General features: G+C 39.5%; 1 protein-coding gene across 3 annotated transcripts in view; it reads left to right on the top strand.

Annotated features, from left to right (window-relative positions):
- MCF2L (MCF.2 cell line derived transforming sequence like) overlaps window positions 1–12,638 on the top strand; it is a 106,175-nt gene that overhangs the window by 60,688 nt on the left and 32,849 nt on the right. For all 3 annotated transcript variants that reach the window (XM_062601681.1, XM_062601683.1, XM_062601682.1), the window contains exon 4: window positions 4,278–4,368. In XM_062601681.1, the coding sequence (XP_062457665.1) occupies window positions 4,278–4,368 (91 nt within the window). The remainder of the gene's footprint in view (window positions 1–4,277; window positions 4,369–12,638) is intronic.

The following is a 12,638-nucleotide window of genomic DNA, read 5'->3' as shown; positions in this document are numbered from 1 at the left end:
AAAAGCAAGGATCTTTCAGATGATGACTATGTAATTGCTTTCACACATCCCAGAGGGAAGCTTCTTTCCGCAATCCTGTGTTCTGTAAGCTTTCCCACCCTTTCCCCCAGGTACATGAGATCATAAGTCTTGCAAACGAGACAAAGAAGGGAGATGTCACCACAATCTAAAGCGGAGGAGTCACTAAGAGGAAAACTCAGCTATTGCTCTACACTTGCAGTCAGTGCTTGTAGGGAAAGTTCTTTGCCCTTTCTTTCCCACCTTCTGCAACTGATTTTACGCTAGTCCCCGAAGGCAGGAGCGGATAGTCCACCTTCTATTGTATTTTCTCCCATAGGAAGTATCTTTCTCAGAGGAAAGATACTCTGTGGCCCCTGTTCCTGTTCTTCTGCTTTCAACCTTTCTGACCTGGCCCTTGTAAGTCTACTAGACGTATTCCCTGCAGAACACGGATGGTTTTTCTGCTTTCCTAAAATATTCTGTTCCTTGTGCTTGGGAATAAACAGAAGAACAGAACTTATTTCGCAATGTGGGGGTTTTGTGTATTTGGAGGGAGACAGGAAGGAAATAATAAATTTCAATTACAAGCTTATTAATTATCTTTCAGAAAGTACCGTGGGCACAAGCTTGTGTATTAAAATAAATAAGCCAGCGATTGTAAGAAAAATGTCAAGAAACCTTAATAGGCAGGTACTTTTGTTAAGGCTGTCTGCAGTTTCTCACCATAAGCTTCAATTTCCAGTCACTTACAGCTCTGCTATTTTTTTTTCTCCTATTCCTAGCATCTCACTGGAGTTTTGTTTTAGTGTTTGACTGAAATAGCTGAATTGTTCCCCAGAGGCTAGGGACAATCCATTGTGCTTTTCAAACGTTCAGACAGCCCTTTGTTTGAGAAGTTCAAGTATCTCTGTCCTTTGGTCAAGGACTCAGGGACTTGACATTTATGAGAACGATGGCCTTTATGTCAGGGAAATTTCTTGAGGAAAATCTATCTAAATCCCAGGTCACAGATGCTCAAAAGCTACTTGAGCCTGTGATTAAAACTGTCCTGCTACACATGCTTCATCCAAGGCCTGAGGAGGAGCTTCCTTGTGGTTGCCAGGTGAGCTGCTCTAGACCCAGGTGAGCTACCAGAGCTGCAAGTACAAGGCTGTCTCATGGGATGCAGGTGCCTCCTATTGCTAGCAGGCAGCATGGGCAAGCTGCCCGAGACAACTGGCAGGCAGGACTGCAGCCAAGGGAAGTGTCTGCCTAAGGGAAAATACTGAAAGATAAGTGGAGCATAGGCTAAGGGAGGCTTAGTTTGGATAATGAGGGGACTGGGATATGCAGGAAAGGGAAGAAGGAGAACTGATTTGGTCACTGGTGCTAGTAATGTTTTTTTTTTAATGCTGACGATTTCTGAGCTATGCTTGGGACAAGGCACCAAGGCATGAGAATGGTTCAAGAGGTGAATGGGAAACAAATAAGGGTGGTGATGGTGCGACTACTGGAGAGTGAGCTGGATAAATTTGACCACCTGGGCTAGGCTAGTGAGAGCTGTGTACAGCACAACTGGAATGAGGCATGAGGTGAAGCCTGATGAGAGGGAACAGGCTGTGTCCATTAGCAAGCTTCTCCTGGGACACAGATTATGGAAGCCAAAAGCAAGACTCTTGATCAAATACAGCAAGGATGGGGAGGGAAGGAAGGGGTGAGATGAATACTTAGAATATAATGAATATGGCTGAAGTAAAGATGGACTAGTGGCACCCACAATTCAATCAGGAGGTCTCCACCTTGTTTCATGTGATGTCTTTGCTGTTTGTCACTCCCTGCTGACCACTTGCTGGATCCGGATCCCAGACTCAGTAGCCAGTGCCTTCAAACAAGATGCTGCTGTTAAGGTATTTGTTGTCAAGAGTATCTTAAGTAACAATCCTAAAATTAGGAGCAGTTTGACATGTGAAAGGAACCGCTACCTTTCTAACACTTTCTGGTAACAAGCTGGAGTTATTTCACTTCTTTCCTCTGTGCTTTCCTGTCATTCATCTCGTTCTATATGATCTGATAATGGTAGCGGGGTACCAAAATAGCTTTTAAATATTGACTTAAGTCCTCCTATTAATGGATTATATTTTGTTGAGTGGTATACAAAACGTAATGACAGGTTCAGAATAGAGCACTTTATTTTTAAGCAATCTGTATTAAGAGAGTGTGCAAGGTTTGAAGTGGAGTACTTTGCCTTGAGAAGAAATCTTATGGATGTCCTGTCAGAGGCTTCAGTTTTATTCTGGTTGTGCAGGATGTCAGTAGGTTCTGGAAATACCTTACAACTATTTGGATGCTCTGTTGGATCTGAGATCATGCTTTGCACTGATGAATTGGGCAGAAATTTCAGGACTCCGAAGGGCTTCTGTTGAGCACGTGGAATAGCACTTTGATAGACTTGAAACTCTCCCAAACCCACATGAGCTGTTATGAGAACAGTTACTGCACCATTTTGATTCCATTCATCCATGTAGGGCTGTGTGACCCAAAGAGTTCATTTTGTTGCCTGGTTATTTTGGGTCATGGTTGCTATTAGCATTTTGTTTTGCTCCGTGACAAAAGGTTAAAATGGTGGGAACGTTTAACAGGAAACACAAAGATGCTGAAAAGCAACCTGCATCTCTCTCCCCTGTGTGCCTTTCGAAAAAAGAAAGAGAAGGGAGGAGGTCTTTAGTAAATCAGTGAAACTCACTGTAGTGGTAAGTATATTCCTAATGTAAAAGCCTGTTTGTCTGCTGGGGTGATTTGGGTTTACGAGTCAAGTACACAGACGCTGTGTATCATCGTTATCCTACCCAAAGGCAAGAGTTAAGAAACATGCATTGAATGTGGGCAGTGAGGGCTTGCTTCTAAAATTTTCTTATGTTAAAATAACTATTAGCTTTTTTGGAAGAAAGTATTTATTGATGTTTCCTTGTGTTTTTTTTCTGAATATTCTTGTTTCCCCTAAATATTTATTCTATGCATTTACAATACATAAAGGAGAGGAGCTGGTGTTAAAATTTCTAATTCTGAAGGTTAGCCTGAGATGCTATGTCTAGGTACTTGTCGTTTTCATCCTCCTTGATATCCTGTTCTTAATATATTATCAGTGTAATCTTATCAACCAAAGCCTGTGTTTTCAGAGGGTTCAGTCTTGCATAAGAAATCCTAACCTTCTGTTGTGTTTAAAGTATGATGATAACAAACAGATACATGATAGTTTCACAAACGTTGCACAGCACAGACTGTTCTGGCCCTGCAATAAGTTAGCATGATTTATTTTTTCCTTTTTCCTCCCCCATTTTAAATTGGAATGAGAGTACAGCAGCACATATAAGTGTTATTTTCTAGTCTATTTGGTAATAAATTTGCATCTCTCTGCCCGGTATTGGCTTGCCATTTTTGTTTTGCTTGCGATTGGCCGGGAGGGCCCGCTGCTGGCACCGCACCGCTGGCTCGGATGCGAACTCGCAGAACGGGAGCCGATCTCCCTGTTCGTACGCGGCAGCGCGTGCAGCTGAACGCAGCCGAAAAAGAAAGGTCGTCATCGCGCGCCGGTGTGAGCGCGATCGTTTTCAGATGTTTGCGTTTTGGAGAAGTCTGTCTTGCCTCGTTTTTCTCGCCTGTGGCTTTGAGTTTTTAAATGCCGTCGGGGGGGGGGGGGGGGTTTTGTTTTGGTAAACGTAAAAACATGCCTGAGGACAAATTTGTTAACCAGGAAGGGTGTAAGAATTTCCGATGCACAGATCGGGATCATGGAATGATTGTAAGGATTTGCATTTTAAAGGCGTTTTAGACATTAGTAGGGAGGAAAACAATCAAAAAAGAAGGCTAAAAGCAGATGTGAAAGGAAAATGGCTTTGTTTTTATCCTGGATTTAAACTGTTGAAAACAGCGTGACAGATGGATTATATCAGCACCAAAACTTCGGAGAATCGATGGGTTTTATGTTCTTCTGAAATAATCTCTGTACAAGAAATGTAGAATACCTGCCTTTCGTGAACAGTTCATGATCTGAATATAGTTTGAAGCTCTATGGAATGTATTTGGGGTTGCTGCATTTTTTTTTAAAAAAATGTGAATAGAATATGTTCAGGTAAACATCTGAAATAAAGAAGAGTCTGCACAAAAACATCAAGGTACTTTTTTTCTAATGTCCAGACTATGCTTTTTGAGTGAGAGAACAAGAATGGTTTTACCTATACATTTAATTAAACTTTCTTTTTTTCTTTTTTTTTTTTTTTTTTTTCCTCCTCCAAACTCAGTTTACGAGATGCCGGAATTGGATTTATTCTTGTCATAGATCGCAGACAGGACAAATGGACCTCTGTGAAAGCTTCTATACTGCGGATAGCAGTGAGTACTCTTTTAAATTAAATCCTTAAAAAGATCTCCATTCCAAATCTTTCTTCTATAAATAAAAATATAGAAAACGCTTATATAAAGTGTGTGTGTGTGTATGTGTATATATATATATATATATATATATATAAAATACCCATATACACACTTGACTAGTATCTAGTAGTTTTTTTCTGGTCTCAACCAGCTGGGACCCAGCATCATGTGTCCATAACAGGCTTTTCATACAGCTTGTGGCTGAAAATGTCAACCTAAGGCGGCACTGGGAATATGCGTGTGCACGTGTGGGCACCATGCTGCTCTTCCAGGTGGGACCTGCTCTTTGCATCAGCAGCTCTGCATCTCACAGAGCTTGGGAACTGCTTTTCACTATTCAAGTCAGCTTGCTTTTTCAGGAAGATTTGAGGTTTGGGGTCCTGACTTAAAAACAGTTTGTACTTGAAAGTAACAGGCTTTATCAGCTACATTTTAAATAGCGTGCCCAAGGAACTGACTCCTGAAAGCCTGCCACTTGTGACAGGCATTCAGGTGCAAGAACTCCTGTGGTGTGTGAATGAAAACAAAGCTTAACTTTAACCAAGAAAATCTTACGTGTCTATTAGAATCAATTTCAACACACAGTTAAATTCCGTCTTCTTTTTAATTACTATTTTTTAAGAGTTAATTCTTAAAGAATTGCTTCCCCTCCCAATATACAAGTAGGAAGAAGAGATTTATCTTTTTCAAGATATGCTTCATTTATATTGTTCAAGCTATGTTGTTTTTTTCTCATTATTTGGGTTTGAATTATTAGTATTTATAACTTTTTCAGTAAGTGCTGAAGAACAGAGCTGTAAGCATCTCTTCTTTATTTTTTTTTATCCCTGAAAATTTTACTTCTGTAAAGTGAAGGGCAAATCAAAATTGTAAATGTCATTTTTGTGTAGTCCCACTTTAATCCAAGAACTGTTTGTCTATTGTATGCTAAAATGTATTTATTTAGAGGTACCACATTACTGTTACAATATGACTCTTATTGAATGAGTATATAATGATAAAATATTGCACTAATACATTTTCCACAATGAAGAATTTTATGGAACTTTACAATTGAAAATGTAAAGAAATACTGTCAAAATCTGATTTTGAAGCTCGTGGAAATTTTGAGGTACATGTTTGAGATTTCAGTAGTGGAAAGAAAGTGCAGCATAGTTGATGAAAGAAGTAGTTATTTCTATGTAGTTTGTGAATCTCTTCAAAATTAAATGCTGTGTTTTCTATTCAACAGCATGTAATTATTATATAGGTGACAGTGCTTTTATTTAGGGTGAGAATTTGGGGGGCAACTACAACTATGTTGGACACTTGCTTGTGTTGGTGCTTAGAACTGTGGTATTACTGCTTGCAGTAACTGTACTCCAGTGTGCGTTATTTTGCCTAGAAGCACAATATGCAGGACCTGATTATGTGTTTCCTGTGATAACAGGTCTATAATTACAGTGATTGTGTTGATGTCTGGAGTCTCTGCCTGGAGAACTGTATTAAGTCTTAAATGTAGAGAGTGCTGAAGGTTGTGGTGTGTGTGTAGGGGGTTGATGGTTTTTGTGTGGTGGTGTGTGTTTTTTTTTTTTTTTTTTTTTTTTTTTTTTTTCCTTACCCAGTCATACACAGTGCATATTTTGCACCAAAGCCCTGGTGCAAGATTGCTGGATTCTGCTGATAGGTGGGTTTTAAATGGCTCAAGGGTAACTAGAGGCTTAACTTGTTTGGTTCTCCTAAATGTCAGATTTTGTGTCTTTTTGTTGATGATTGAAGTATCTGAGTGTAATTTGGGTGATTCAGAATGAAATTGATGTCTGAAAGCCTGGTCTCTCTAACGGCTTTGTGTTGCTTAAACTTATGGCTATATGTGAGGATATTATTCTCGCTTTATTTGAGAATTTTGGTGTTTGGCTCATCTGCTCTAGTTCCTGCAACATCTACCCTGCAGTCTTTTGTGATGTTCTGTGATCGCCCTGAGGTGGTAGACCCTTTTGACTTGTGAAATCAGAGATGTCAGCACAAAATCCTCTGGCTGGAGCTTCTGCCTGACAATAATGCCCTGACAACTCTAGGAAATGTATTTGTGAGCATTAAGCAGCTGCTGACCAGCAATAACCAAAAACTCATTCCAGCTGGTTTTATTTTCAAGACTCTTTGCATATAAACATTTGATTTGTTTTAGTGCATGTGGAAACACATTTTGAAACAAAGCCAACAAAGGAGGTGGGTTTTTTTTTTTTTGTTTCAAACTGAAATTAATGTAGGAAACATCTTACGAAAATTTTATAGCCTTTGTTTTTTCCTTTTTTGTTGGTAGCTGTAATTGGTGGAAGGAGTCATTATTTTTTTTGTGACAAAAAATGCCCAGTGCTACACTAATCTCTTCATGTTGATACTTTATGGTTGCTCTTGGGTCTACCAAGACTATGAAGACCATCTGAAGCTACTTTTGGCAGAAGTAGGGGAAGGCCAGTGCTGCACCGTTCACTCTGAATGACTGCTGTTGAAGAACATACAGCAACAGCAGAACAGAAGCAGACAACAACAGAGGTGTTAGGCTGAAAGAAGGCCTTACTTTTCCTGAGATTGACAGGGAGAGAGATTGAGATTCTTCAGCTTAAATTTGTATTAAAATGTCTCATTTTCAGTCAAATGCCTAGCTGAAAGTATGGAGACAGCAGACCTTGCAGTTGTGCTGGCAGGCAAAGGGTTAATGGTCTACTGACCTTTTCTACTCCCCTGGCTGAGCAAGTGGATAGGGCTGTAGAAATAAGGCAGGACTTCTGAGTGAGGTGCAGGCACAGAGGTCAATAAAACCACTCTGTAATGTCCCAACTGAGAGAAGTGGTGAATGACAAACACCTGACAAAACATAGCATGTTTCCCCCCTTCCTGGAGTAATAAATGACTCTTCTTTTCCTTGCATTATCAGATCCCAAGGAAACAATATTCAATGTATGGTGTAGGAGCAAGGCACTGTAATAATCGTTGTGTTCCAGTGTTTCATACTTCGCTGTTCATAGTTTCAGTGTGGTTTCTTTAAAAAGAAAAATTGAACTTATGTCATTACATGGTCTATGTCTCTATTTGTTATCCCACATCTTTGGGTAAAGGCTGAAGTGTTAGCTCACCTTTTAGACACACTGCACAAAATCTGCTCTCAGCATCATGGACAGTTTCACTCACAGCCATCAGTAAGCCTCATGTTGAAAGCCCAGGAGAAATAAACTTTGATGCATGGGGAATAACATATATGTAGGCAATTGATCTTTAGGAAGAAGTTGGTAGGAAGGTCATTCAGCTCATGAGGAAGCTTTACCCAGTTATGAAACTCTGCAACCCTTTCTAGAAGTGACCAGACTTGGGTTTCATCCAGCCTCCTGTGGAAGTTTGCGTCATGATTTGCCATCTTTGACTGAGAATGCTTTGCATGCCGCTTCCATGCCTTCTGTTTTGGACTGCATTGTCCAAAGGGCTGTGGTTTTTTTCTTAGCTCTTCATAAATCAAAATGCAGCTGTCAATGTAATGGAGGCCTAGCCTATTCATTGCTTTGAAGCTTAGGGCCAAGACCTTAAGCTGGCAGAAGGAGGAGACTGGAAGCTAGTGAAGAAACTGGAGTGCTAATACCAACCTAAACCTTGCGGAGGCAGGCAGTCCCATTTCTGTGCCATCTGGAGTCTTATCATTGGTTTTGCATCCAAGGTGAGAAATTGAATTACAGTAATCCAAGCTGGGAGTTCTTTGGCCTTATTTATAGAGAGAGGTTGAATCACTTAGTGAGTGGATGATGGAGGGGAAAAATGTGTTTAGTAACCAATGCTCCATGGTCATGAAAGGTGCTATTTTATGTTGCATATAGTTTTCTGCTAGCCTAGTTTCTAGCTAACTCTCTGCATCGTGTTCTGAAAACTGAAATGACATTTGACGATTTGTATAGGTGAAATTTGGAAAAAAAATTGTCTTTCAAGTCCTAGATATGTTTGTCATCTGAGGCATTTTTGCTTGTGTTCAAAGCAACACCAAAAATTTAAATGTGGTTAAGCTAGAATGATTACATATTTTTATCAATTTTCTACTTATTGTAAATGAGTAATTCCAGTGATAAACTAAATTAAAAGGATATTTGAAGATGCTGAAAGGTTTTGTATGTTGGTTTCAATGCCTTGAGAGCATTACATGTGCAGGCATTTTCAGTTTTCTTGGTACAGTCAATCATTTCTTTTTTATTATTATATTTTAAATGCATAAACAGAATCACTTAAACACTGAAAACAGTCATAATATCACAACCGTCAAACAGATCTAACACACAAATATCTCAGTTTTCTTTAGCTAGTTTTAAAACTACATCATTTTATAAATCAATTTAGTCAAGATTATTTCTTGATGAGAAGCCTATGTAAGAGACTTCATTCTAGCCAGGAATAGATGTAGTTTGCAAAAAAGTACTTATTAGCTCCTTTATATGCAGAGGTATTTTGGAAAGAAGTGCCCTGTGGTTTACTGCGTACTAGTAAGTGAAGCAGGAAAAACAAACCCACAAATTTTGGTAATGCAGCTATATTGAGAGTCTTCATAGAATGAACGGAGTTGTGGTCCAAATATTTAAAAAAAAAACTGCATTAGTAAGGCTAAAATAGAATCGAGCATTAGCTTTTTGGTGGCTCACATGGTCAAAGTATATTTGAAAGCTGGATGTTTACCTGGGAAGTAGAAGAATAAGCTCGTTGGATTAACTGCTTATCCGAATGGCCTTCCTTTGTAGGAGTGTAGAAGCAGTGGAATGAAATGCTCGATAGCTCTTGAAGGAAAAGTTTCAGCCATAGAAACTGCAAATTCTCTGCTCCTTGAGCGATGCCTACACTTGGATACGCGTAGGTGAAGGAGCGCCACAGATGCCAAGTGGGACTGAATAGCAGACTGCAACTCTATTTTTACTGCATCTTTGTCTGACATGTCTCTGATGTGTGTCTAATATCTCTGATTAATCTATCAACGTAATTCACTTATGTATTAAATAAGCCTAGAGTATCACAGGACGAGACTTGAGATACAAAAACTCAAAAGCGTTGATTTCTTTTCCAAAAGCTCATCTATCTGCAAGGAAACTCTGTCCCTCCTTCCCCCCTAAACAAGCTGCTACCACCCACTCTCCCCCACAGAGCAGGTGAGGGTTATTTCCTGCTCTGCTTTTATAGTTCTTTACTAGTTATTCAGCATCATATCATCTTTACTGGTGACATAACATACAACCTGCTTATTTTTGTGTCCCCTTATAAAACAGCTTCTGAACTTCAGGATGGATTTCAGTGTTCGAGATGGTCCCTTTCTCCCCTTCCTGTGAAGGAGAGGGATCATTAAGATTGTATGCAGTCAACTTAAATTTACATTCTGTTCAAACCATAGCTGGGTTCAGTCTCTGTGAATTTCCACTCACAGAGGCCTGGGGCATACAGCGAAAAGCTGCTTCACCACCCCCCCCCCCCAAAAAAAAAAAAAAAAAAAAAAGTAGACAGGTTGGCCTATTTCTGAGCAGTATTAACTTGTTTCCTTGAGGTACCTTAAGGTAGCTCTCATTTTGTTTAACCACTGAAGGTTCTTCTAATGTTCCAGATTTGAGGCAATTGAAGGGCAACGAAGACCTCTTTGTGTTGGAAAGCTTTGATTTAAGGATTATGCTGTGCATAATTTCCTGGTTTGGGCAGACTTAGTTATAACTATGTTAAATGAAACATTATGCTCAGCTGTTGGAGTTGCCTAACTTGATGGACAAGTAAAGAGGGGAGACAGACAGGCAGAAAACTGATCACGGGTATCATCAAGCAGTATCAAACAAGTGTCAGGGCTGATGCCAGTGAGAAGAAGGGATGGCTTGGGCTGGGACAGGGATAGTCCCTGTTGCCAGTGACTGCCAGCTTAGGCTGCTGTGTGACGGCATTGCGGGGAAGGATTTGCAGCACACTTTTGGGTGTCCTGTGTGTCAGCTTGCTTTCACAACTGCTGAAACTGGCTTTACTGTAGCTGACCTATCAGATGCTAAATTTTGCCATCGAGCTGTTTAAGCAGTTTGCTGTTTAAGAACAGAAGTGAAAGTGTTATATTTTGATAACCAAAAAGGACTCTAGCAGAGAATAGACTGCAAACAGGTTTTACTCCGTATATAGAGGGACTTGTGCGTCATATGCACGTGGTTGTGGACTGTTAGAATTATGGTTGAGTCAAAACATCGTGTCTTTCTTTTTAATGGCTAGATAAATTTCCAGAACTTACTAGCTAGAGTAAATTCTGTAAAATTGATTACCTAGAAAAGGAAGTGATGCCATAAAAATTCATCCTTCTAACTGACTGATTAGGAATGTTGAACTGAGAAAGCTTCTAAGATGCTTTCTGCTAAATTAATGAGAGAATAGTGAATGGTCTTAATCTCCCATTCAGTAGCTCTCCTAAAGGCACTCAATTTCTCTATGAACAGGTGACAGTATTTCTCAAACGATGACTCCATCAGTTAATGAAGGGTATGAAAAATGTGACAGTGTTTTATTCCTGGTCTCTTTTTGCATATGCATCAAATTAGTTATAGTAGAATATTTGAGATGAGCTGCTGGGGGAGCAGTTAATTAGGCTAGTAAGAAAAGATGCTTTTGGGGAAAAAAAAAATTTCAGGCAACACAAACCCTTCTTCAAGTCACAACAGTGTTCAATAACTCTACTAAAACAGTCCTTGAAAATATTTTATGACACTATTAAACTTGTGTGAGTATCTGTTTTTGCTGTTAGCATTTGGTGCAGCACGCGTTTGCTATGTCTTGCTCAGTACACAGTGGCTTCAAACAACTACGCTGCTGGTCTGGGCTGGAAATTTGTTGTTGTTGATCTCTCTTTTGTTCAGGGCAAAGTTGGCTGGTGGATGGAGTTCAAAGACGCCTAAGGGGTGCCTCTTGCATCAGATCATTGTCTCTGCAAGTCACCAGAACTTTAAAAAAAAAAATAAATAAAAAAATAAGGAAAATGGTAATATTCAGACGTGAAGATGTAAGCTCAGATAAAATGGGATGGCCCTGGGCCAACATTGTTTACCGTAGAAATCCTTCCTTTGCAGTTGACTTGCAGAATTGGCTCATAGCCACGGCAGGCAGCGTAGGCGTTGTTTTTTAAAACCATTTTTAAAAGAAAACAAAAGGGAAGCACGTGAGACGAGAACACACAGTAATCTGGAATTCGAGCTTGCGCGGGAGAGCCGTAGCTCCTGACAAACCGTGAGTGGGAGTTAGTGTGAGCAGTGGAAGTGTGCAGTGATCTGGACAGTGCTGCTTTGGGCAGACGTGCTGAGAGTGATTGTAAGGTGTGCGCTCTGTGCTTCCTTTGGATTGAACCTGCATGAGAGAGCCGACTTGATTCAGGCATGCGATTAAACTCTTTATCTCATAAAACCTAATACAGAGTTTAGAAAAATTTGGCATTGCAATTGGCTGCTACTGTTTGTTTGTCTGTTTCAGTAACAGTCTAAATATTTTCCTTAAAATTCTGATGGCAAAATCTATGTAATAGTAAGTGTAAAAGTGAGAATTTAAAGGGAGAATGAAGAAATTATTACTCATACGTGCAACTAAAAATTACTTCTCAGTGTCTTTCATACTTAATATTTTCATTCCATTGTATGTTTCTAATGTATCTACTAAAACACTCAATTTGAAGTTAACTGGATAGATGTTTCCCAATGTTTTAGACAAGGTGAAATGAGAAACAAAAATAGTATGCTCCATCCGCTCTGTGTCTGGGTGTTGTATGCCGAGGTGAATATTTCACGTGAACATCCATCATTTTTTTTTTTTTTTTTTCCAAAACATATCATCTGAAAGATATTTCTTCTTGGAGCTTTTCGTTCTGAAGTGTTGGTGTTGCCATTAAATAGATTTCACTCTGGGGAATTCAAGCGAGAAAATTAAGACCTCAGTCGTAGTTACAGGCACAAAATAAACTAGTACAAATCTATATCAATAGGCTACAGAGCTCCAAAAATATTTTTCAGGAGATTTAGTAAAAACTTTGTCTATTCTTGCAATGTTTGTTAGCGTGAGTTAAATCACTTTCTCAAATTTGCCATTGGCTTCATTACAGTAATCAGGAATAAATGTTAAGAAAACAAACTTACTTTTTCCTTCTCAATACAGGTCGAAATTTTCTATCACACTTTCTGCTTGTGTCCGATAACTGGGTTAATCGGGCAAGGAGGTATACTACT

This window comes from Rhea pennata, chromosome 1 (genome assembly GCF_028389875.1).
Source record: "Rhea pennata isolate bPtePen1 chromosome 1, bPtePen1.pri, whole genome shotgun sequence".
NCBI classification, from domain to species: domain Eukaryota; kingdom Metazoa; phylum Chordata; class Aves; order Rheiformes; family Rheidae; genus Rhea; species Rhea pennata.
This window is presented reverse-complemented; position numbering and strand designations above follow the sequence as displayed.